Here is a 25,831-nt window from a genome sequence, read left to right as displayed (position 1 = left end):
CCTCCCTGCAGCCCTCCCTTTTCCCAGAAGCTTCTCTTCCTCCAGCACCGCGGTGGCCCTCCGGGGAACCTGTGTTCTCAGCTTCCCTCAGACCTGGCCCCTCCCCTGCAGTGTCCAGCCAGAACCAGGGTCTCGGGGGTGCAGCGGCTGGCCTATCTCCCCTGGGGACTGGCCTCCTCCTCTGCCCACTCCCTCTAGCTGTGTCCAGCACAGGGGACAGCCAGGATGCCATAGGCAAGGCGCTGCCAGACCTGCCACCCTTCAGGGTGAGGGCAAGGCAAGGGCTTGGCCCAGGAGGTTGGATTCCATGTGCTCTCTGGGAGAGGAAGACGGAAGGGCAGGAGATGGGCTCTGCAGGGCAGCCTGTTCTGCAGACGCAGCCATCAGCCTGGTGACGAGGGACACTCCCCAGGAAGGGGGAGAGTGGACAAGCCTGGACTGTTGGTGCGGCGGGGTCTAGACGGGACTCTAACTTTGACTCAAGGTCAAACCAGGCAGGGTGGAGGAGCAGGTGGAGGGGAGAAAGGGCCTTCAGCTCATAATGGACGTGAAGCCTCAAAGCTCGGCCACCTGGCTTTTTCCATGTCCTGTGGCCAGGAGCAGGGGTCACGGTCTCAGGGCCTGCCGCCCTCCCTCCCCGCAGTCCACGGGGCCTCAGACTTGGGGCGGCTGAAAGTGCTGCGGGTCAGGCCCCCGGCCCAGGCCAGGTTCCTAAGAGGAAAGTCGAGTGGGGGCTGGGGGCCTGCAGAGCACGGGCGTGGCCAGGGCCCCGGGTGGGGAGGGCGCAGGGACGGGGCAGAAGGAGCCCTGTCATGTGGCCCAGGAGATGGCCGCACTGTGCTCCTTGGCCTTCATGCGGAGGGCCGCGATGCTCGAGGTCTTGCGGTCCGGCTCGCCGTTGAGCTCGTAGCCGTTGAGGCCTGGGCTGAGGCCGGCTGCTCCGAACAGGCTGCCCATGTGCGTCTGGCCCACGTGACTGCCAGCCCCAGAGACACTCAGGAAGTCGGTGCTGGCCCCAGAGCCGGGGGGGTGCGCGTGAGGGGACATGCAGGCAGGCACCGGGTCACAGGGGACCACGCAGGCAGGCACTGGCGAGGCAGCCCCATTGTTGCCGATCCAGGACGGGTTCTGAATCTGGGGAGAGGGAAGGGAGGGGTGTCACAGGGTGGTGGAGGGGGTGGCATGGGAGGGGCCTCGCCCCTCAGACGACCTCTGCCCCTCCCGAGTCCACAATTAGAATGAAACCCTTCCTGAGTGTCTAACCTTGACAGATGCCCAGACGGCCCGAGGGGGGCTGGGTTTTATGCTTTGGCGCCTCTGTTCGCAGGGCCAGGCTAGCGGCGGACAGACATTTGGAGGTCAGGACTGACTTCCAGCTCCATCAAGGGGCCAGGAAAAGGGCTCCCCTGGGGGCACGGCACCCCCCTCAGCCGGACTGGCTTCCTACTTTGAGACACAGTTGTGGGCTTTGTCGCTCCATCTGGGGACAGCAACTGTGTCTTATTCACCTCTGACTCCGCCACAGGCCTGGCACATCCGCAGTACCCGACCAAGGTGAGCTGGCCTCCACTCCGAGAGCTTTGGAGTGGGGCACACAGGGTCTGGGCCTGCAGGTTGCAGGGGTGAAGGGGGTGGGGGCAGGAAGCAGAGGCCTGAATCCTCCCAGAAGCCAAGGTCAGTGGCCGAGGTTCTAGAGACCGAACTCCTAAGGCTTCAGAACTAGCTTAGGATGGAAGGGGCTGCCTCAGAAGTGGGCAGCAAGAGCCGAGGCTGGACGCCCACATGCCACGAGCTGCACAGGCACGGGGTGGGGGGTGCACTGGATGTCTCGTCCTCCATCTGTGCAACTGTGCTTTCTTTCCCTCCCCAGCTTCCACTTCGGGCTTCCATCTTCCTCTGACCCCTAAGCATTCATGGGGTGTGGAGGAGCAAGTGGGAGGAGGAGACTCGTGCTCCCCTCAGCTTTTGTGCACGGGATTGTGAGTATTCTCAAGCCGGCTTCTGCTGGCCCGTCCTCCCTGAGTGTTTGGAGTGCACCCAGGGGTGGCATTTAAAAGCAGAGTGGAGAGGGAGCTCGGCCCCAGATCCCACAGGGCTTCGTGATGGCAGCAAGAGCTGTGTGCAGACTGGCCGTGCCACATTCCTCCCTGCTGGCTGGGTGATGGGGAACTGGTTGGCATCTCAACGCCCGCTCTTGGAAGAGGCCTGGGTGTGCGCTAGAGGTGCTGCAGGGAGAGGGGTGAGCAGGGCCCTGGGTTGGCTTTCTCTCCCAGTTGGGGGCTCCGGCAGCAGAGATCAAAGCCAAGCAGCGGAGCTAGCATTCTATCCTGGGGGACCGAGGAAGGCTGGGTTTGGGGAGGGAGAGAGGGGTAAAGGGAATGAAGGGACATAGCGGGAGCTAATGCAGATGGTGTGTATGAGACCCCCACATTCCTCAGCGTCACCTCCAGGCCTGCCCTGCCCCATGAATCCTGAGGGGCGGGTACAGAGCTGGTCAGGGTGGGGAGCCCCGAGACCACTCGCCAGCACAGCACCAGGGCAGGCGGGAGGAAAGGAGACTTAGGAACGCCCGTGCCACTGCTGGCCGTTGGGCAAGGCCAGGCTTGGAGCGGAGGCAGAGGCCACCAGGATGAGCAGGGAGGGGGCGGCTACCTCTGCGGGACAGGCGGAGGGCGTCGGAGCGGACTTGGCCAGAAACACACCTCTCCCCGAGTCCTGGGTGCCCAACACTACTCACAATGCCTCCCGCCCCTTGGCATCTCACTGAGGACTCGAATGACACTAGAACAGGGACTCACGGCCAGACATCCAGGAAGATGCTCTTGGGGAAGGCAGGAGAAGAGGGGACAGAAGCCTGGGAGCGCCGAGTGCGGGCGCACTAACTTTTTTAAACTGTACAATTCAGCAAGCTCTTTTGCATGATCTAATTTGGACCTTATGGCAGCCTTATAAAAGCCTTGGGCAGATACTTCTATCGTGTCCAATTTACAGGTGAAACTGAAGCTCAGAGAGCTTGGGCCTCGCCTGAGTGAGAAAGACCCAGAGCTGGGAAGACATCCTGGTCTTGGGACTCAGAATTCCCGGCTCAATCCAACCTGGCCACGAGTCCTCCAGGCCCCAGAACGCCCTTGCAGAGGAGACACTGTCAATGATCTCCGATGGCCTGGAGACCCCGGGCTTCTCCTGCCTCGGTTCTGATGCCACAGCACAAGTGGCCGGAGCAGCAGAGGAAAGAGCTGCTCTCGCTGCTCCAGCCTTCCTTTCCCAAAGTCCAGCCAAGCCTGGATCAATGACTGCTTGGCCCGAAATAGCCCTGGGCCTCCCACATTCTGGTATAAACAGGCACACCCCTGGAGTGGGACTGATGGGCAGCCTGGAGCCTGAGTGTTGTCTCAGGGAACCTGGGCTGTCCTCCAAGGGGCCCATTCTCAGAGCTCCAGGGGCTGGGGGTCGCAGGGGGCAGCTTGGGGTGGGACGTACCTGGGCGTAGTTCTCAGCTCGGGCAAGGAGGGGCAGCTCGTAGGCAGTGGAGAAGTGGGTTCGAACCTGCTGCATCTGCCCAAAACGCTCCCTCTTCCTCCACTTGGCCCTCCGGTTCTGGAACCAGACCTGCAGGACACAGCAGTTATCACAAGGGTCAGACCTGGAGGCCTCACCGGCAGGCAGTGCAAACTGTTCGCTTGAGACCACCAGTCTCAGAGCACGTGGGAGCCAGGAGGCCACAGGTAAGTGTCAGCCTCGGTCTTTGTCCTCAAGAGTTTACTATCTAGAATCATCAACTGAGTGGGAAGGTAGCTCACCCCCAACTAGCCAGGGCTGTGATCTTGGGTTGGTAGCTTCATTTATCTAAGCTTCAGAATTTAGAGCAGGCAAGTGTAGCCCACCCGTGAAACAGGTCACAGGTCATCTTAGTAGTCATCTAACCCTCTTGGGTCACAGACTCCTGTGGACAATCTGGTAAAACGTACGAATGCTCCTCCAGAAATTCATTCTAGACAGTCACACACAGTTTTGTCAGTTTTCCAAAAGGCTCGTGGCTCAGAAGTCCTACCTCCTGCATCCTCTCCCTCTGCAGCCTTCTTGTAGGAAACAAAGTCTCCCGGCTCAGAACACCCATGTGTTAAAGTGAGCGAGGCCCCGTGGGGTAAGAAGAGCTCTGCTGGGCAACCCAGGCAGTCAGGGAAGGTTTCCTGGATGAGAGGACTGGAGCTGGGCCTTGGGTGGTTGGCTGGAAGGAGGAAAGCCCAGGCCTGAGTTTAGAAACAGCAAGGTACATTAAGAAGACCTGAGGAGGCCAGTTTGCGGGATGTGGTAGGAAAGACAGAAACATGGAAGCTGGAGTCAGATTGTGGAGGGCCTCGAATGCCGAGTGAAGGGCGTCGCCTCGGTGCTGTCCATAGAGGTGGCCACTGCAAAATCTATACAGAACAGTGGCCTGATGCTGGGAAGGAGCGGAGGGCCACCTGTCACTGAGCATGGGTGGATTGGACGTTGGCTCGACTAGGGAGGAGAGGTCTCTGAGTCAGATGTGCGCACCAGGGTGTTTGGTGGGCGGGGGGCGGGCAGTGTTGGGTCCTTTTTCTTTGCAGGAGCATTTCTGGGAGACTGAGAACTCTCCCAAGGCTCACAGGCAAGGGCTCAGCTTGGGGCCTGCTAACCTGGCCCCTGACTTGGGGTTTGGGGAGGGTTGAGTGGGTGGGGAGAGGACGGAGGGGTCGGCTTCCAGGCCAGCAATGGCTTCTGGCTGAGTCAAAGGCAGACCTCAGTGCTCTTCTCAGAGGGAGATTCCTGCCAGCTCGATGTGCACCTGCCGCGGGCGTCGCAGACCCAGATGCAAGGGGCAGTCCCCAGACAGCACCCCCCAGCAGCCCTGCAGACAGCGGCACAGAGCCGCAGGGGGTCTTGCCAGGCTCCTCTGGGCCCAGAGACTGAGAGGGCCGTCTCACGAGGAACGGTCCCTGCCCTCTGGCTGGAAACGCTTCCCTAGCTCACGGCTGCCAAGCTACATAGGAGGAGTCGTGGCTCAAAATCCCTCTGCCTGAGAGCACCTGAGCTTCCTCGTTAGCCACCGAGACGGGGGGAGAAGGAACTGGCCTGGGGTGCGGACAGGCACCCACAGAGCTGCCAACAGAAGGGCCCACGGGCGCGCCGGCGTGGCTGAGGCCTCAGTTTCTGCACCTGTAAGATGGGGCCCACGTCTGTCCCGACCTCTTCTCAGGAATGGTGCCTCGTAGGAGCGGCAGGTGACAGAGACAGATGGGAGACGCATCAGGGAGTGTTCGGAGCGCCTCCCCTCTGCTTATTTATGGCCCTGCCATTTCTCCCTGTCTTTCACTAGGGGGAAGAGGTCCGTGAAGATGGGCTGTGCCCCACGTTAGTGCGGGAGGGCGGGGTGAGCTGGGGTGTGGGCGGGACACTGGTGTGTTTCTCCACTCCTGCTCCGACTCGCTCTCCCCTTCCTGACCCCAAGCATACATGTGTGTGCACGAGTGTACCCATGCGTGTGTGCACGTGCGCACTCACACTGCCCGTGGTGTAGGAGGAGCGCTCTTCCTGTGCCTTCCCTAGAGACAGGCCCTCTCCCCAGCCTGGGGTCTCAGCCCCTGCCCCGGGGCCTCCCAGGGCCCCTTCTCCTCCAGGGCTCCGGGGGTCCAGGCCCAGGCCTCCCACTGGGAGCCGAGGGCAGATGAGGTCTCCGCTCTGCACTGCTGAAACGGGATCCCCCTTTATCAGCGGCCTGGGATGGGAGACGCGGCCAGGATGAGAGAATGAATCAGAGGAGCTTGTTTTCATTTCATGTTTAATTTCCTGCAGGCTTAGCTCCGTCTTTCCGCTCCTTCCTCAGCCTCCCAGGGTTTTCTGCGGGAGAAACCGGGGGGGAGGGGAGAAGCCCACTAGAGGCATAGAGATAAATGGCTTCCCCCTCTCTCTTCACGTCGCTGACACTGCTGGGGCTCCCCGTGTGCCTCTGTGGGTTCCAGGGCCCCGTCGTGGGTCGGAGGGGGTGGGAGGGGTCCCTGCAGGCTCTGGAACAGGGAATTCAGGGGTGGCTGGAAGGGACCCTGAGGGGAGAAGGAGGTGGCCTGCCTCTGGCAGAGGGGGCTGGAGTGGAGGGGGCGCAGCAGGGGATAGAATGCGGGGTGGGGCGGGTGCGAGGGAGGAGGAGACGGGTTATCTGGGGAAGATGAATGACCAGGCGGGGGAGAGCAGCAGAGATAGCCCCGTCTTTGGCACGGGAGTGGAAGAGGGTCAGGCTAGGGGTTTATGCGAGGGCTGAAGGTGGAGATAGGGGAGGTGGGAGAGCGGCTGATGGGGGTGGGAGTTCGCCGCCTCCCCCTCCTCCTCCATGGGCTCCTTTGTCCCGGCCTTACCCTGTGCACAAGGCCGCAGCTCTGGCTCTGGTTTTTCTGCCCAAATCAAGACTTAAGCTCACTTAGCCTGGCTCGCCTTCAACATCCTCCCCCGTAAGTGTGGCAGGGGTATCCTTCCATTTCTGACCCCTGGGGCCCTGGGGCCCTGAGATCCCCCCTCCGGATGCCACACCAGCCCCACAGCCCGCCTCTGTGCCTCGGGCTCTGCAGCCGCAGCCGTCTCCCCCACGCAACCCCAGGGCGGACAGCCAACCGCAAGGTCCCAGCCGCTCTTCCATCCTGAGTGTCGCACCCCAGGACCACCCCGCTCCTGGGCCCACCCTGGCCTGGGCCTACTCAGCACAGGCCTCTCCCGAGGACGGGGCTGTGCAAGGAACCAACTGTCTTGGCGGAGGCCTCGCTAACCGCAGCCCATCTGGGGCCAGGGCGGGGTGGCCTAGGGCGGGGAGGCCTCTGTCTTATTGTCTTCAGACACCAGCTGTGGAGATTGGAATCCCAGACAGCAGAGAGAGGCCCCTGCAGCCCCTGGAGCAGGGCCAGACCCCTGCTTCTTCCCAGGAAAAGTCCATCTTGGGGCTCCCATCGCCCCCCACCCTGTCCCCACTGCCACTCTACGCCAGGCACCTGGCTGGCCACCAGCTGAGTATGGGCCCTGAACAAACGCAGCACAGACAGGCGGGGGGCGTTCCATCACAGCCCCCTCACCCCCTGAGGGCACTGCCAGGCTCAGGGCTCAACCCAGAGGTCTGACGCACATGAAGATCCCACCCACCCTGCTGCCTGTATACAAAGAAAAGCCTCTGAACAATCTGGCATGTGTCCTGGTACAGCAAGCTGAAGTCATAGAAGCACTCCTAGACTCTAGTCCCAGCACTGCTACTGAGTCAGTCACTGCTGTTAACTTCAGGTGATCACTTCCCATCTCTGGGCCTCTTCTTCCTCCTCTATCAAACACTACCATTCTATAATTCTATGATCCTCCCAATTCATGATAAGGTGTGCAACATATCAGGGTTTCCCTTTCTGCCTTGGCTGCCAGGAAGCTCAGGTTGAAGTTTGTGCTCAACGGCAACTATGATCCTTAACCTAGATTGTTACCAAATTACCTCCCCGTTTCATGCTATTGTTCTTTTTCTTAGATTGAAATAGTACATCTTTAATGGTAAGCTGCCCAACTCTATTTTGGCAGTGGGCCTAAGTACGTCTGTGTGTGTGTGTGTGTGTGTGTGTGTGTGTGTGCAGAGAGAACACTCCGTTTTAGCTGCAAGGTGACTGAAAACTGCTCTGTGTGCCTCAGTGTCACGTCCATGTTTTGTACTGAAAGGGCCACCTTTCTTTCAATACTCGGGGAATTCCACTCCTGGGCACTCCCAAATGTGTGTTAGGAAGCACGTGTGCAACACACATACACACACACCTACGTACACACGTACTGGACAGAAAACGAAGCGGTTTATCCCATAGCAGCACAGCGCCTGCAGGTGTGCGCTAACCCGCTGCGCCTTTCCCGGTAGATCCTCCCAGACCCGCCGCGGGAGCTGAGGCTGGGTCTGGGCTCCTGTCCGGACTCTGGCATGTGAGGTCACGTGGGTGGCTGGTTATCCCAACTCAAATACAGCATGAGCGTGCAAGCCGCGGCTGCCCTGCCCGCCTCCCTCAGCCCCCTCCAGGCACTCCTCAGCCCCGCTCCGGGTAGCTGTTCCCAGACAGCTACGCGGTTACTGACAACCGCCAGGCCTTTCTCAATATCGCCAGCGCCTCTGCCTTATTAAGCAGAACGTGGCCGAAACTGAAGAACCTTTTATCGACGCCTTAGAACCGCGCTGCTTAGCTTCTTTCGTGAACTAACGCAGCTGCGCCCGTGGGGCCTGCCGAGGAGAGCAGGGGCCTCCCTGTCCAGATCGCTGTGCTGTGCTGATTTTTTTTAAAAACTCCCTCTTTGCTCTCAATCCATTGATCTCCCCGCCCACTGGAGGAGAGAAAACCGCTGTGTGACAACGCTGCATTTGCTGTTTCTAACATGGTTTGGCTGGAAAGCAGGCTGAGCATGTTTATTTTGTGGCAAATTGAACTCTGAACTTCAGTGCGTGTATTCTGGCTACTCCAAGGTCTTTGCTTTCTTTCTGGTTCTTTCTTTGTTATGATTTTATGTCGGGGAGGGCGGGGGTCACATCTCTCTGGACAAAGGGGGTTGACACAAATCTTTATCTTTTGCCCTTGTTGCTCTGAGTTTGGCCTTCTCTGATTGGCGGGAACACAGCGATGAACAATCAGGCTGCGCCTGACCTCAAGGACTCAAATTCTAGTAGAGAAAATAAAGTAACGTAAGCCGGCCGTACGTTCTATAAAGAAGACAAAACGGCACAATGGGTAGAAGGTGACCTGGTTTGGTTGTGTTGTGTTGGTTTGAATTGTGTTGTGTTGTGTTGGGTTGGGTTGAGTTGAGTTCTCTTGGGCTGTGCTGTGTTGGGTTGTGTTGCGTTGTGTGGGGTTGGGCTGGGTTGAGTTGGGTTGAGTGTGTTGGGTTCCAACACGTTGTGTTGTGTTGGGTGTGTTGGAGGTCGGGTGGTCGTGGGGGCTACTGCTTTAGCCGTGTTGGTCAGGAGGACTTCTCGGAGGAGGAGTGTTGACTTGGAACCTGAGAGACAGAGGAGGGGCAGCCATCCCAGGCAGAAGGAAGAGCTGGATTGTTCTCTGTGTCTGCCCACTGGATTACTATGGACGTCTTTGTGTTTGTCCCGTTTCCTGTCTAACAGACATGCCTTCCAGAGCAGGGACCAGTGTCCTTCCCTGTTGTGAAAGGTTCTGGACTCTCATACCGTGTCAAGCCCAGAAGCAGCCAGCAGCAGCTGTCCCGCCCCTGCCTGGGGGGGCCCTCCTTCCTTTTCCCCCACCCATGGCACAGAAGCCTGATATTATTGTGGATAAAAGCAGAGTTGCTCTGGTCAGGACGGGGCGTGAGGGGCAGGCTAGGCGCCCCTTCTTTTTCAGCTCCAAGTGGACCGGGGTGGAGAAAGCCCTGGCGTGGCTGCTGGACAGTCAGGAGACCTCAGTTGCAGCCGAGAGCCCACACTCCACCACGCCGTGCCCAGACGGCCCTCACTGACCTGCACGCGGGCCTCGGTAAGGTCCGTCCTCATGGCCAACTGCTCCCGCGCGTACACGTCCGGGTAGTGGGTCTTCTGAAAGACCTTCTCCAGCTCCTCCAGCTGGTAGCTGGTGAAGGTGGTCCGGTTCCGCCGCTTCTTGCCCTTGTTGCTCTCCGAGTCGGCCTTCTCCAGTGGGCTGGGGAGGTCGGAGCTGGCCCGGTCCTGGGGCCCCTTCACCCCAGCCTCCTTGACACCGAGGTAGCTGCTGTCCATCCCCACGGTGTCAGAGTCGGGTGGTAACTCCGGCTCACCCAGGGAGCTCTCTTTGGCTGAAGAAGAAGGAAACAAAGTCAGAAACCAGCGGCTGAACCAAGCAGAGAGGAGGGGGCAGTCGGGAGCCATCCCCTGCCCTTCCCCACTCAGAGGCTCATTGGGTGTGAGGTCAGGAGACTCGGGTTCTAATCCTGGCTTGCCATTAACATGCTGTGTGACCGTGGACAAGTCCCTTCCCTACTCTGAGCCTCTTCATCGTAGAATAGGTCCCTTCCAGCACCAATGTTATGGGCCCTGGCTCAGCCAATCTGACCTCTGTGACCTTTAATCCTCACCTCTCTGACCCTGAGCACCTCTCCCTAGAGAGAGTCCCTTTGTCAAGACTTTTGGGTATCGAGAATGCTGACCCTGGGTGGAAGGAGAAACCCATTCAGCAGCTGCTTCTGGCCCAAACAGGCTTGGGGGCGAGGAGGAGGGGCCGGCACTGTGGCAGACAGGAATGCCCCTTCTTTCAGCAGAAACCATGGAGACCCTGCCCCAAGAATCCAGTGCGGAGGGGTCACTTCCCCATGCCTGCCACCCCACCCTCCACAGCGGTCTCACCTATTGTCCAACACGGGGGTCTTTCTTCCTTGGGGGTGAGCAGGCCTGAGGCAGGGGCCACATTTCCTTTTACATGCACTGTCCTGCCCACTGCGTACTGAAGCTGTCACTGTCAGCATGCTGACATATGGGCCTGGGGAGATCTACACGGACACAGCTCACAGCCTGGGCCAGAACGGGGCTCACGGGCCAACTCCTAGGAGCTCAGAACTGGCAAGGATGGAGGAAGAGAGGGAGGAGGAGGAGGGGGAGGAGGGGAGAGGTGGGAAGGGGAGGAGGGGAAGGCCAGGATGGGAGGGTGGGGTGGGAAGTAGCTTGTCCAAGTCTAAAGAGCCCAGTTAGCATCCTTGGCAGATACACTCGCCTCCTGGTAGGGGGTTGAGAGCGTGGACTCTGTAGCCAGACACCAAGCTCTGAATCCTACATCTGTGACTCCCCAGCTCTGTACTTTGGACGGTTTACTTAACCTTTTTGTGCCTCAGTTTCCCCCTCTATAAAATGGGTGTGAAGATACTTGTAGAATAGTTGTGGGAAATAAAGAGGCTCGCGTGGAAAGCACTCGGCACGGTGCTGGCCATGTAGGGTTTGCCTGCTGTCATTATCCATATTTCTGGTCCGGACTTGCAAGCCCACAGGCCCCGTTAGGATTGGAGGACTCCAACCCTGGAAAAGTCCTCTAAATGTGAAGGCCCCGAGTACACCAGCTCGTGCAGGAGCATGCGCAGACACTTTGGGAAGGACACCCAACTGGTGTCTGGAGATGTGGGTGTGAACCTCTTTAGGCACATTCCCTTGTCTGTGACTTGGAGAACAGGAACCTTGTTGAGTGAAAGAATGTACATGATTAATACGACATGTGGGGGGAGCATTTGACAAGACCTTTTACATGCACAAGCTTTGATCACTACAACAAGCATGTGTGGTAGGTGTGAGCATCAACCACTCTGACCCTCAGTTTCTTCTTCTGGATATAGGTCCAAGCGATAGGCATTAAGGGTGATGCTCTAGCCCAGATCTTCTGACTCCATCCAGATCCTGGGGCCTGAGGCTTCAGATTCGAGCTCATCCCTGCTTTCTGTGCACACTGGGGAAGCTGAGAGGGACATTTTGCCTCTGTCATTCTCACCTTCCTCTCCAAGGCACCAAGGAAAGAGGACAGAGGTGAGTGTCCAGAGTAGGCCTGGAAGCAGCTTCCAGAGGCTGTTCCTGGTGACTGCTGACAGTGCAGACGCCATGGGGGTGGCAGAGCAGCCCAGAGGATCACGCACGACACCCATGTGAGCCCAGGCACAGGCAGACAGCCACGGCTTCAGTGATAGCGTTATGCAAACTGCAGCTGGCAGCCGGGCCAAGAGCTTTCAGCAAAGATATTTATCTTCCTGGCAGACAAATTTTATGTTTTGGGTTTTTTTGGTTTTGTTTTTTTGTTTTTTAGGAAAGAAATCCCACCCAGCCTCACCAAAAATAAACATCCCAGTTCTGCGACTTCCTGGAGGCCAGGCGGGGGGAGGCAGCCCCTGCCCCCTCCCGCCCCAGCACAAAGCCCCAGTCCCCGTCTCATCGCCCATGGACACTACAGCCCCCTCCCGCATCCAGCTTAGGACTGGGACCCCCCGCACAGCAGCGGGCTGGGGCTGGCAAGGGGTGCTCCAGGCTACAGGAGCAGAGCGTTGTAGGGGCCTGCCCCAAGTCCTAGTTTTAACTGGGGGGAAACTGAGGCTGGAGAGAGAAGGGAACCCGCGCTAATTATGGACAGAGGGCCTGTGTTCTGCTCCCTGCCCTCCCAGGGAGAGAGGTAGTGGCAGAAGGATCCCGGGGCCTCACGTGCCCACAGAGTCCTGCTCTGTTCATCCTGTGGGGAGAAGGCCCAGCCCCTGAGTCCGCGGGAGCAAGGATGCGGCCCTGAGACGGCCCCGCAGCACGGAGCTGGCTCAACTTGGCAGGGTAGGCGGCAGGACGTCCAGGCGTCCATGGTGACCAGTGAGAATCCGGTTTTGCCCACCTCCAGCCACCCACTGGGACCAAGCGATTGTGGAGAAGTGGACACAGCACAGGGTACACAAAGGCCACCAGCCCAAGAGCTGGGAGCCCTGCTGTCAGCGCCTGTGCCGCCCGCTCCACCTGTGACTTCAGATGACCCCTTCACCTCCGGGCGGAGCCAGCAGGGGTGGTTGTCGCTTGTCGCGGCCTCAGCCCGGTGCGTCCCCGCCACTTGCTCACCTGCAGGGCCTCCCGGTAGGACCTGGGACGGGGAGGAGAGGAGGGGGAGGGCGTGTCTGTGTGCAGATGGAGGGAGCCCCGGGGAAGGATGCTTCCGGGTCCTCAAGGAAGAGGAAGGAGAGCCTTCTAGCCTCAGTGTGGGTCGTCAGTCATCTTGCTTTGAATTCTGAGGCTGGTCCCTCATTTAGACAACACAGGACAACGCCGCAGAGTGGCCCCACTTACCCAGTCCGAATCCTCAGGCCTAAGATCCCAGACTCAGGTCAGCTATTTCCACTCCTCCCACCCTGCGGTGTCTCCACCAGGTGCTGCCATCGGTCCTGGGTGGCAGGGCGCTCACTGCCCCCAGGACAGCTGGATGGTTCGCCGTTAGGTCCCGCCCGTGCCTGTCTCCTGTGGGCCTGGCCCGTTGGTGCCCCTTCCCCAGATGGTCCTGTGCATACAGGAGGCCACGGCCTCCCTGAGTCTTCCATTCCCACTGCCGTGCCCCAGGCGGCCCTGAGTCCGCCGAGCCTGTTTGAGATGGTTGGGCCAGCAGAGTGCTCTCCAACAAGGTGGCCCGAGGCCTGCGCGCTGGTCAGAATCCAGCTCACCCTCCGGTGTCCTCAACGGGACAGCTGCTGACAACAGAGGTCCCACAACTCAGGCTGGGTTACTCCTGACCAAAGGAAACCGCTGACCTCCTTGGTCCCCTTCAGCCCCTGCCTCCTGCCACCTGCCTGGAATGTCCCTCCTTTCCAACTGACCTCCCCGATCCAGTAAAGCTCCTCCATGGAGCCCTCCCAGACTGCAACAGTCCTCTGTCTTCTGCCCACTCTCTCCAATTAGCACCTGTTTGCTGCCTGGTTTCTAATCAAGCTCTAAAGGGCCAACTCCTCTTATGGAACGTCAGTTCCCCAGGGGCTGGGACCTCATGCCATTTGTCCCTTCTCAGCCCATGGCTTAGTTGAGGACGGGGCAGGCAGCAGAAATGCGGTGAGAGGTTGCTGAAGAATGAATGAACAACTTGGAACAAACACCACGGGCTCTCGCCCTGCCCAGCCATGCGTGCATCCGCGGTGCGCCAGTGCCCTGCAGAGCATGCGCAGAACACGTCTGTGGAGCAAACGCACGAACCAGATCATCCCGCGACACGACAAGGCAGAGTCGGGGGGACTCACTTGAGAGAGGCACACACAGCGATGCCACCGTGGGGCTGACGGCACAAGTGGCGGACATCGCTGAAGGAGAGGGGGGAGGAGAGACCAAGGCAGACTTTGGGGACGTCTCCATGCAGGGAGCAGGACAGAAACGAGGAGGGCCAGGGAGACAGAAGGAGCAGCAAAGGGACAAGATTCATGGGGGAGGCTCGAGAATTGAAACCGATGTCCAGGAAAGCCAGTCCAGGGTCTTCCAGGAACTGACTCCATGGCCCGGCCCTGATGCCACGCTGGGGAGAGAAAAGGCCACCGGGGAAGTCTCAGCTCACCCAGCGCTGGCAGGAGCCGAGTAGCAGCGGGGCCCAGCCTGGGTCTAGGCCACCTGCCTGCAGGTCGGCCTCTCCCGCCCTCCCGGGAGCTGCTCCGCGTGGATCCAGCAAGGCCCTGTGCCGATGGCCCTGCCCGGGTGGGGAGGGGAGCCCTTGGAGGGGTTTGTCCCAGGGCCCAGGCTATGGAGGCCGAAACAAGGTCGTCCCCATGCGCAGCTTCCCCAGTCTTAACCTGGAGATAAACCCCGCACTACTCAGAACAGTCGAGTAATGTACACGCTTCACCGAGAGCAGCGCCCGCCCTGCGGAAGGTACGCGCTCGACGGTGGCCACTGTGGTACCGAATGGTCTTCAAACAGTCCGAGGCCAATATTACTTCCATAGATGACTTCTGATGAAGTGGGAGGCATTTGGTTCAAGGTTATATTCTTAATCAGGAGCCACAGAGGGCTGGTCGACCTCTGCCGGAAGTCCCCCAGGACCGAGCCCCACGCCACTCCGAGCGCCACCCGTTCCAGTGCTGGGCAGGCCTGGCTCTTGCGTTGCAGCAAGAAATGGAAAACCTGTCCTCATGGCCTCGACCTCTCCCCACTGGTCCCCGTTCAGCCCAGTGACCTCGCTCTAATCTAGTTTCACCTTTTTTGAACATGAAAGCCTTGAGAGATTTCTGAAAGTGACGATTTAAAGAGAACGAGCTTCCGAAGCCATTAGGGAGAGGGTGCCGGAGCATCTGTGTGGCAGTCTGCGGTTGCAGGCGGGCACGGGGAGCACGCGTGTAGCTGCTCGTGGACAGGTTGTGGAGTGCCGAGCGCGGGCACGCAGTGGGATGCGTGTGCCCGAAGGCGTGTCCACAGTTGTGTGTGGGTGTCGTTCCCCCGCGGATGCTCCTGGCGGTGTGCGTCTGTGCGGAGCTGTGCGCGGGCCCGTGCATGTGGCGTGGAGGGCTCAGGGTCTCAGTAACTTTATCCTCCACGGTTTTGATTACATCTATTTTTCCTCCAAACATCTGCTTTGTGGGGGACATGCGCTCGCTCTGTTCTCGGGTGAACTGGCCCCACACACCCTGTGGCGGAGTGTAGAGCACCGATGTAATCTCCCCAGACAAAACAGGCCAGCCTGAGGCCCTTTCATGCTATTTAAAGGGCACTGACTAAACCCACTGCTGTCCAAACAGTTGTGTGGGGGTGGGGGCGGGGGTTAAAGGTTAGCCATTGATCACGTCCCCGCCCCACCTCATCTGCCGCTGGGCTCTGTCCAGAGCTCAACTTGGATGTCCCTACTTTAGCTCCAGGCCCAATAAATAATGCCAAAGGGTCAGCCGTGACTGGGAGGGACATTTCGGCACACGTGCGTGGAGCGTAGCCGTGTGCGCCAGACAGAGATGGACGGTGTTCCCGCCCTCGAGGGGCTGCCAATCGCAGAGTACGGGGTAGAGGGGGCAGCGCCGGTCCTCAGGCCAGCCACTGGGAAGGGGACACGGGGGCTCCTGCCCACCCAGACCCGCTGACCAAGGCCCTAACATGCTCTGAAAACAAGGAAAGTGTGAGCAGCTGCCCCAGACTAGAGAAGGCCAAGGAGACCTTGCCGACTGTCCCATCCTGGAGGTGATGCGGGAACAGTATGGGACATCGGGGGGAAACTGTGAAATCCGAATAAAGTGTGGAATTTAGTTAATAGTAATGTTAAAAAAAAATGGGCAAAATATTTGAACAGACACTTCACCAAAGAAGATACACAGGCAGCAAATAAGCACGAACATGTGCTCGTCTCATGACCCACCGTGGAAACGCAAATGGAAACCACAGCGAGATAGCTACGCACTGTCACAGTGGACACGAGAAAACCTGCCGATGCCAGTCAGCGTGGGCGTGTGCAGAAGCTGAAACTCTCCCGCACCACGGTGACAGCTGGCCAGTGTCTTACGTCATTGAACCTACACGTACCTCATACCCGGCAATCCCAGTCCTAGGCATTTGCCCTAAAGAAATAAAGACGTATTTTCAGGAGAGGGGAACCCAAACCTGTGTGCAAATGTTCACGGCAGCTTTGTTCATAATCACCCCAAACTGGAAACAACCCAGTGTCCTTGGACAGGTGCACGGCTGAGCCAGGTGGGGACAGCCACGCGCTAGAAGTGACTCAGCAGTGAACAGGGGGAACTAGTGACGCAGTCACGCGGGTGAATCTCCAAGGCGGCGCTGTGGTCTGTAAGACAAGCCAGCCTCAACCTTGATATAAAGCACGACCCCACGCAGGTATCACAGAACATTCTGGGAAAGGCAAAACTGTGGGCACAGAGAACAGATCGCTGGTTGCCAGGGGCTGGGGAAGGGGGAAGGTTCGTCGGCAAAGGGTTTGCACGGGTGTGATGGAAGCACTCTGTGTCCCGATGGTGGTGGTGAGTGCATGAAACGTGAATGTGTTAAAACTCATAAAACTATAGACCAAAACACTTAAATTTTACAGCATGTTAATTTAAAATTTAAAAATACATAAAGTTTTTCCCTAGAGAGAAAATACAAAATTGTGTTCAAATATAGGAAAGAAAACTAAATAAAAAGTTTATAAGCCTTCACCCAGTAAGCTCACTTCTAGGAATTTATCCTAGAGAAATAACAAATGATGGGCCGAAGAGTTAACTAGAGAGAAAGTTCATCATGGCATTGTTTCATATATAGAAAAACTGAAAACGACCAAATATCCGGCAATAACGGATTGCTTAAATAAAGGGTGATATTTCCGTAAATGGGAGATCCTTCCTCACGTTCTGTATTCCACACACTGTTTCTTTCTTGGCAGTTAACATACGTTATTATGTATTTATTTGGCTTTTTTGTTTTCCTTTTGTTTATTGTTTCTCTCTCCCTCCCATATAACAGGGAAGATATCTGAATATTATTTACTCCGTTTACCCCTTCTGCTAATGCCTGGTATTGTAGCTGGCGCACAGTATATGCTCAATAAACATTTGATGAAAAAAATGAACGAAATTGATGTTATGAAAGAATAGCATTTTAGTACACGGAAAGATGTTCGACTTATGTTAAGTAAATCTTATTTTTACAAAAAAGGGGGAGGGTGTGGAGTTTTTGTCCTTAGAAAATACTAGAAGTTTCCAGGCTGGGCGCAGTGGCTCATGCCTGTAATCCTAGCACTCTGGGAGGCCAAGGCGGGTGGATTGTTTGAGCTCAGGAGTTCGAGATCAGCCTGATCAAGAGCAAGAGCAAGACCCTGTCTCTACTAAAAACAGAAATTATCTGGACAACTAAAAATATATAGAAAAAATTAGCCGGGCATGGTGGCGCATGCCTGTAGTCCCAGCTACTCGATAGGCTGAGACAATAGGATTGCTTGAGCCCAGGAGTTTGAGGTTGCTGTGAGCTAGGCTGACACCATGGCACTCACTCTAGCTGGGGCAACAGAGCAAGATTCTGTCTCAAAAAAAAAAAAAATACTAGAAGTTTCCAGTTTCCAGAAGTGGGAACATGGGTATGTGGATTAATTTTGTTCTCTCTCTCTCTCTCTCTCTCTTTTGTTTGTTCTCCCGTGACAGGCTGAAATGTTATCTGAAGTGTCATCTGAAAGTGCTGATTAGAGTCTCGGATGGTGCATGCCCTGATGCGGTGCTGGGCTCTGTGCTGGGGGATTGTGGGAAGTGTGGGACCAGCACCAGTTGGAGTGGGGTGGAGGAAGGCTAGGAAGCTGCAGAGAAAGAAAGGCCCCTTTTGTGCTGGGAATTGGCCACTGTCCCTACAAACTAGACCCCTGTGACTCAGGCCCCTGGGATCCTGGTGACTCCCAGAGCTTGGGCTCCAGTCCCAAAACCGACTGGTGTGTCCACCTTCAGGCTCACCACCCTCCAACACAACCAGAGAGGGTGGAAAACACACACATGTGAGCAGTCAGGACCTCTCTTAAGGCTTTCACTGGCTCTCCCAGCCCTCATTAGGATGGCCAGATAATATACAGGAGGCTGATCAAATCGGCATTTCAGATAAATAGTTAATCCTTTTTAAACATAAGTCTATCCCAGATACGACATGGGAAATACTTATACTAAAAAGTATCCATTGTTTATTTGAAATTCAGATTTGACTGAGCATCCTGGTTTTGTTGTTTGTTTGCTTGCCTTTTGCTAAATCTGCCACCCTTACAAATCAGGCTTACGTGGCATTCGGGGTCTCTCCTGCCTCCCTGACTCACGCCCAGCCCTCCCCTCGCCTGAGTCCCGCAGACCTGCGGGCACCCCTCCTTCTACCCAACACGTCCTTCACCTCTCCTACCTGTGGCCGCTACTACGATAGCTTTCTTTTTCTCTGCAACTTTTGTCATCATTACAAATAGTAATCTATGTTCTCTATAGAAATTTTTTAAAAATCAAGACAAACAAAAAGAAAATAAGATACACACACACACATACACACACACAGTACAGTTTTTTGTAAAAGTTTTTGTCCCCAATCCAGTACTGTGTCTTGTCCATCTGTCTGTGCTGTTCTGTATTCTTCTGCCACACCATTTGCAGTGGCTACGTCGTATTCCAGCGTACGGACAAGCTCTGTTTTGTTCAGTCAATCCTCCCCTGTTGGGTACATGGGTTTCTGATTGTTGAAATTGTAGCGGGTCTGCGATGAACATCCTTGTAGTTAAATTTCTTGATACATTCATGGTAACTCCCTGAGAAGAAGCTCCAAGAATTGGAATTACTGAGTTAAATCACACACACAGCTTAAGACCTCTGATCAGCACAAACTGGCTGCCAGAATCCTGCCAGCTTCCTCAGCTACCTCCCATCTCAGGACCAACTCCAGTCATTACAGTGTTTTTAAAATCTTTGCCAGTGTGATGGATGAAAGAGAGAGTCTTAGTTTACATTTTTCTGTTTCTAATACGGTGAAACCTTTTATTGTTTGTATTTCTTCTGCTGCAAATGGCGTCTCCTGGGCTTCCAAGCCTCAGCCAAGGGTCACCCTTCTTCCTCCTCGACCCCAGGCTGAGCTCACCTCTTAGACACTGAATGCCCCGCTTTAAAGCACTGGATTCCCGCCTGCTCACTCCTGAGCAGTCAGGGTGGGCCTGGGCCTGGGCCTCGGGGGAGCAGGTGCTCAGGACGCACCCTGGAGTTAGTGCAAATGCACGTGTGCACCTCTGTGGGAGGAGACTTCCCAGGGCTCCTTCTGCCGTCGGTGCGGCTGGGATGGGTAGGAGAATGGGCCTTGCAGGATGAGGGGGCTCCAGGAAACCAGCCACGGGGCAGGGCATGAAGGACTAAAGGTGACCCTGCAGCTCTGTGGCCCTGGACAAACCTCTTGGCTTCTGTTTCCTCAGTTCAGCAACATTAAGTGAATTCCTGCCAGGGAAGGGGTGAGCAGAGGTTATGGAGGGGCGCAGCCCTGTGGGAAGCCAAGACTGAGGAGAAGTCACCAGCCCTGGCTGCTGGCTCAAGGGGCTGGTTCCTGGGCCCCTGCGTTTAGGTTCTAGGGCCCAGCTCCCAACGGGCAAAGACCAAGGCTGCAGTTTCTCATACGGTCCACCAGGAGGCACTGCAGTTCCAACAAAGTCTGGGCTGAAGGTGGCTCCCTGGGGGGAACCCAGTGCCCAGTGAGGTTTCCAGAAGTTTGGTTGGAGACCCAGGCCCCACCTGGAAGGATCTGCCAACCAGGCAGGTATTCAGCCCTACTATGTGTCCACCACTGTCCCAGCACTACAAGAGACCCAGACGGATGAGGTGGGTCCCTGCCCTTCCTTGCGGAGCCCTTTCCTCCCCTCGTTGGGAGTATTTTCACATTCTTGGCTCATTCCAATCCCCTCTGAATTCTCACAAGGTGGCCCTTATTAGCATCCTCATTTTACAGATGGGCAAAACGAACCGAGGCTCCAAGAGGAGGGACCCATCCCACGTTGCCAGCAACTGAGTGACAGGCCTGAGACCGGAGCCCATTTTCATTCTCCCAAGTTGCCTCTCGTGGTGGAGACCCCCAGGGATTCCTTGGCCCTCCAGCTGCACTGGCACGCAGCAGGTGCTCGGGAAACGTGACTAACGTGCGAAGGACTGAGCCTGGCAAAACTCCCAAGGCAGCCCTGCTCTCCTGCCCAGCGGCTCTCCGTGTGCCTGGCAGACTTGGTACCAGCTCCCAGGGTTTCGTGGGGGAGGCCCTGGCAGAGGCAGGGGCTGAAACCCCCTTCTCCATGGCTCCACCCTCAGACAAGTTCTCTCAGTTCTTCCCACAGTGGAGGGGAGCGGGGGGTCTTTCTCCAGGTCTGGACATGGAATGGGCTTCCGGAACAAGGAAGGAAGAGGGATTGACACTGAGCTTTCACGAAAAACCAGGAACTGTGCTTTGTACTTTACAAAGTTCCAGGGCACATATTATGCCGCCACTAGGGTTGTTGCCCCTTTACAACCACTATGTAAAATATCCCCATTTCATGGCCCCTGAAACTGAGGCCAGAGGGGTAAATGACTTGTCTGATAATAAACAGTGGATTAAGAGGTAGAGCTAAGATTTGAACCCCAGGCCTGGGGCGCTTCCACTGGGCCCTCCTGGGGTGGGTGCTTTAAAAGGGACAGGGACAGGCAGACAGGAGACAAGGTCGAGGAGGAAGGGAAGAAGATGCAGTTACAGGAGAATGGCTCCTCTCGGCTGCCTCTAAGATCAGCCCCATCGCACCCACTTGCAGTGCTGGCCCCGATAAAACCGCTCGACCTAAGACAACGTTCATTGAACATCTGGGACCACAAATGTGGACCAATGCCTTGTTTTAGGACCTACACATTGAAGTACTTAGAGGCAAAGAGGCATATGTCTGCAGCTTACTCTTAAGCAGTTCAGGAAAAAATATATGTCTATGTCTGCGTGCAACATAGCAATAGCTACATGCAGCAGGTACCTATGCAGAGAGATGGAGAGAGATTGAGAATGACAATGCAAACACAGTCCAGCATCACCGTTTGGGGAATCGTCATAAAGAGGGTCTGGGAATTTCTTGTATTAGAAACTTTTCTCTCAATCTGATACTACAGCAAAATAAAAAGTTTTTAAAGAGAAAATTTATGTGGACTCATGGGAAGCAAACACCTTCTCCAGGAACCCCTCTTGTGAAGCTGGCATTTGCAGTCATTTGCGGGGGACCCTGGCTGGAGTCTGGTTGGCAACCTCCCTGCCTTCCCCCTCAGTGCCACCCGCCACGGCCTCTGCGAGTGGCCTGCACGCTGGAGTCAGCTTCACCGGGCCAACGCCAGCTCCGGGAACAACCCTGCCTCCCCAGCCCTCCGGAAGCCCTGGCTTCTGTGGAAGCAATTGTGCCCCAATCAGAACATGTGGTTGCTTTAAACAGCTCTTCTGAGACCTGTAGGAGGCCAAGGTCAAGCTACTGTTGGAACTTAAAAGTTTAAAAAGCACTGTATTTTTTTTCTTTGAATCTACTATAATTTCAAATGTCTGGCAATTAGTCCAACCGAGTAAGGTTTCCTTGTATCTGAAAAAATGGTTGAAAGGAGGGACCATCTTTAGGGCCTCTGTCCTGCCTTCAGCCCCGTGGCCCCTCTGTGCAGCCTTGAGTCCCCCTCCGGCCCCAGCTCGTGCCCGTCTTTCTTGCTCTCCCCCACACCCTGGGTCTCGTCTCATTTGTTCATTCGTTGGGCACCTCCTCAGAGCTTCCCTGTGGGAGTCTCGGCCCGTGGAAGGGAAGGACAAGCAACAAGCATGGTCGAGTGGTACAGGATGGACGGGGCAAGAGCGCTGTGCCCCAGACATGGTGGGGCCTGCAGAAAGCGGCAGTGGTTTCGGCTGAAAAGGTTACAGAAGGCTTCCGTGACAGAGTGGCTTCTGAACTGAACATCGAAGGCCAAGGAGGGTCTTGGCAAGGCATGTTCCATTCTATGGTCCAACAAGAAACCACCCCCACCTCACCCCCACCCCAAATTGTGCAAGTCCTAAATTACCAAGTGAGAAGCCTGAGACAGTGGGTCTCCAACCAGGGCTTGTGACAACAAGGACAATGACAGTAATGTGATCCCATCCACTATTTCATTTGATCCTCTGCAGATTCCATAAGGTCAGTATCACCGTGCCCATTTTACAGATGAGAAAACTGAGGTCCGGAGAAGTTTAATAACTTGCTCAAGATCACGTAGCTAGGAGGGCAAAGCTGGGGTTTGAACCCGGGTGGTCCTGCTCCAAGCCCATTGCCTCTCAAGGCAGTGACAAGGTTTTTTTCTTACATAGACAAGCTCGGGGAGGAGCACGGGCAGGCTTCGTCTTGTCCTAGGAAGGCACCGTTGAGCCACAGGCATCATTGCTATCTCAGAGGACTACCCTGTTGATGATCTAGCACTTGGAGATCACCTCCCGATGCTTCTTGGGGTAGGATGGGGTTTTGACTCAGTCAGGACTTGAAGCACCCCTGTTAGCTGCTCTCCTCTAGGAGACTGGAAGTTTCCCAGCTCCCCAGCTACAAGGCCCAGCCTGGGTCTTGTCCCCAAGCGCCATCTCATGGCTTGGGTAGTTGTCTGCAATTCTGGCCCCAGCTGGGTCCACCACCAGAGAAGCAGAAAGAGCCTCCCGCACTCTCCCCTCATCCAGCAATGAGCCCTGAGGCCCAAGATCACACCGGGCCAGCACCTCCCCTTGCAGGAGAGGTACGGAGACTCAGAGAGAGGTCACACGGCCTGATAGTGGAGGGATGGGGACTCGAACCCGGCACTTCCGATGTCCAATTCTCTGGTCTGTTTGCCCCTCTCGACTCTGCCACACCATGTCATCCTTGATGTGCTCCCAAACATCTCTCACTTAATTTCCCGAGCCTCCATCTTCCGTCTGTAGCGGGAAGAAACCCTGCACCCCATCAGCCCCATGGAGACACTGTAGTATCCTTTCCCGCCCAAGCCAGGTGAGACAGAGAAGCTTCAATCCTGCATGAGGTGAAATGCAATGAATGGGAGGTCTTTGGAGTAGGACAGGCCTGGATTCGACCCTGATTCTGCCACTTATTTGCTTCATTCATTCACTCAGCAACCGTTCTGGAGCACCAGCTATGTGCTGGGCAAATTCCAGGTGGTGAAAACACAAAGCCCAGTGAAATACGGTTCCGCTTGGCGAGGGAGGCAGGGATTACGGTGCAGGGTGGTGGGCAGAGCAGGGGCGTGCGTTTCCAGGGGCAACTCCGGCCCCCTTCTAGGAGGAGCTTCGAGGCAGTGATGTGGTCGGAGAGGTCTGTTGAAGCCGTGTTTAGCCAGCACTTTACCCAAGACTAGGAAATGTCGGTTTTCCCCATCAAAGATATAGGGGGAGACTAATGGAGATTACGAAGGAGGCTCCCAAGCCACTCCGTGGCTCTGCCCCAGAAGAGTATCCCTGGAAAAGTGACGTGGCCTTTGTGTGCCTCAGTTTCCTCATCCGTAAAGGGAGACTGAGAATATCCACAGCCCAGAATGGCTGTGAGGTCCGAATGAAGCGGAGTGCGTGAATGCCCGTGCCCTGCCCGACACACACACGGCTATCCACAGCACGACTCCATGACACATTGATGCAGTGATTATTTGGGGATAAGTTCGGCCAGGGCGGTGGCAAAGCAAAGGCAAAGTCACTCAGCCTGCGAATGTGTCATCCCCGCTTCCTTCCCCGGGTGCATTCAAGCTCCCCAGCTCCAGCTGCCCAGAACGGCATGTACGAACCGTAAACCTCTGTCCAAAGTAGCTCCCGGGGTCCCTTTCAATTAACGGCCCCTTCCACATGTGTATCACAAAGACTGTAAACAGGGTGAAAGATGCGAGACTGTTGTAAAAATCAGATGTGACGCGTAAATTTATTCTGGTATACATACTTTAGAAACTTTTAAAGAGTGAGTTTGCAACAGCCTCTGCCCTTAGTACCCTCACCAAGGCCAGGGAAGATGCGTTACCAGGCAACGCAGCCCCTAACCCCGCCCAGGGCCTGCTGACACCCGCCAGACACCTGTTGAATTGAACTCATCTTGAGCGACAGAATTTCTCAGCCTGCAGAAGTACATCAGCCGGGCAAGAATCTGCTTCTTTCACCAACATCAAGTGTTTTCTCGCTGAGATGTGTTTATTCTAACCTAAAGAATCATTTACAAACCGAAAAAGCAAGGAGACTTTTCCTCCCTTGAACAAGAAGGGAAAAGTCATGGTTGAGTTAATTATAAGGCTGCTACTTAATAGTTAAAGTTTTGTGGGGGTTGATTAGGATGGAAAATATCGTCAGTATTTGCTTTTTAAAAATCTCACATTTATAACTATAAAATGGTTTGAAATTCAAAATTTCTAAATAGTTACATGTAAGCCTTTGTTAGAGTTTCTGTGTGAATGGCTGGGATTTGGGTTCCAAGCTTTTTGCCTATGGCTTATAGTCAGTCTACAGACATAAACAATATTCAGTATTTCGATGTTCTCAGTGCGTTGGTTGAAAATGGTTCTTTCATTGATTTCTGCTCATCTGGACTGAAAAAAAATTCAAATACATCTCTGCTTTAAAATGCATGGTGTGTACCTTCTACCGAGAAAACTTTAATCACAGCGATGTGAAACAAATACATCTCTTTTCAACCTGTTACTACTTCTCGGGGCAGTGGGGGCGGGGGGCGGAAATTTCCTGAAACTGTCAGGATGTACTTCCTGTAGCACAAGGCTGGGTTCTGTGGAGTCTCCTCTCCAGAGGCCAAATCCTGTAGACTCATTAGGTAAACGAGGGTCAGGCACGTGTGCTTGCAAAGGAAGCGGGACCCTCACCGTCCCCCTGCCGCATGGCTTAGAGAACAGGTAGGTCAGGGCCTCCTTCCTCACCCATGGGAGCCGCCCCCACATTGGGGTTCCTGGGCCAGCTCTGAGGATGGCTCTGGAGGGAGGAGAGAGTTGGGCGGTCGGAGCCCGTGTTCAACATTTCCGTGGATGAGGGGAAGACGGTGTGGCCCGTGTAGGGCGTGCTGTACACTGGGAATCCCTCCCAGGGGCACCCCGCTCTAGGATTTACAGAGGCCTTGCACGTGCTGGTGCTGTCTGGTAGGTGCTTGGGCGCGGGCATTAGCCCGGGGGCAGAGCAGCGAAGAGGAAAAAGGCCCTTTGGCTCCAGGAGATCTAGTTTGACTCTCAGCGGGACACTGAGGCAAGTCCCTGCCCTCTCTGAGCCTCACCTTCCTCACCTGTGAGTTGAGGACACTGATATCTCCCAACAGGTTTGAGTGAAAGATCCCAGTCCAGGGCTGGCCCAGGGCAACGCTCACTGGTTGCTTCCTCCATTGCAGACGAGCCACCTGGGGCCCCGAGGGGGTGCAGAGCCTCCCTGAGCCTGATTCTCCGTGCCCGGCCCTGTGCCCATCAGACATGCACACAGCACAAGGCCCACCCTTGGGGACCTCCTGGCCTGAAGCTTCGAGTCAGGTAAATGCAGAGAACAGACATTCAGCAGGGGAGGGGGCTCGTGATGCCTGGGTGTAAAGTACAGCAGCCTGGGGCGACATGGGCTGGAGGGTGTGAGGGGCGTGGGTGCCCTTCTTCCCTCCGTGGTCCCTCCTGTCATGCAGACGGCCAGCCCCCATCCCTTCCATCACTAATTCATATTTTTTTTTTTTTTTTTTTGAGACAGAGTCTCACTCTCTTGCCTAGGGCGAGTGCCGTGGTGTCAGCCTAGCTCACAGCAACCTCAAACTCCTGGGCTCAAGAGATCCTACTGTCTCAGCCTCCCGAGTAGCTGGGACCACAGGCATGCGCCACCATGCCCGGCTAATTTTTTCTACATATATTTTTAGCTGTCCAATTAATTTCTTTCCATTTTTTGGTAGAGACGGGG

The 25,831-nt window shown here is 55.9% G+C and overlaps 1 protein-coding gene across 1 annotated transcript in view; it reads right to left on the bottom strand.

Moving 5' to 3' along the window:
• Nucleotides 1-625: 625 nt before the first annotated feature.
• Nucleotides 626-25,831, bottom strand: part of ALX4 (ALX homeobox 4) — a 39,582-nt gene continuing 14,376 nt past the window's right edge. Inside the window, exons 2-4 of the mRNA XM_012655325.1 lie at nt 9,479-9,789; nt 3,481-3,609; nt 626-1,134 (exon numbers count right to left, since the gene is read on the bottom strand). Coding sequence (XP_012510779.1) covers nt 811-1,134; nt 3,481-3,609; nt 9,479-9,789 — 764 coding nt within the window. The 3' untranslated portion in view covers nt 626-810. The remainder of the gene's footprint in view (nt 1,135-3,480; nt 3,610-9,478; nt 9,790-25,831) is intronic.

This window comes from Propithecus coquereli, unplaced genomic scaffold (assembly GCF_000956105.1).
Source record: "Propithecus coquereli isolate 6110/MARCELLA unplaced genomic scaffold, Pcoq_1.0 Scaffold470, whole genome shotgun sequence".
In the NCBI taxonomy this organism is placed as follows: domain Eukaryota; kingdom Metazoa; phylum Chordata; class Mammalia; order Primates; family Indriidae; genus Propithecus; species Propithecus coquereli.
Note: the sequence above shows the minus strand (reverse complement) of the source record. Positions and strands in the feature narration are given on the sequence as shown.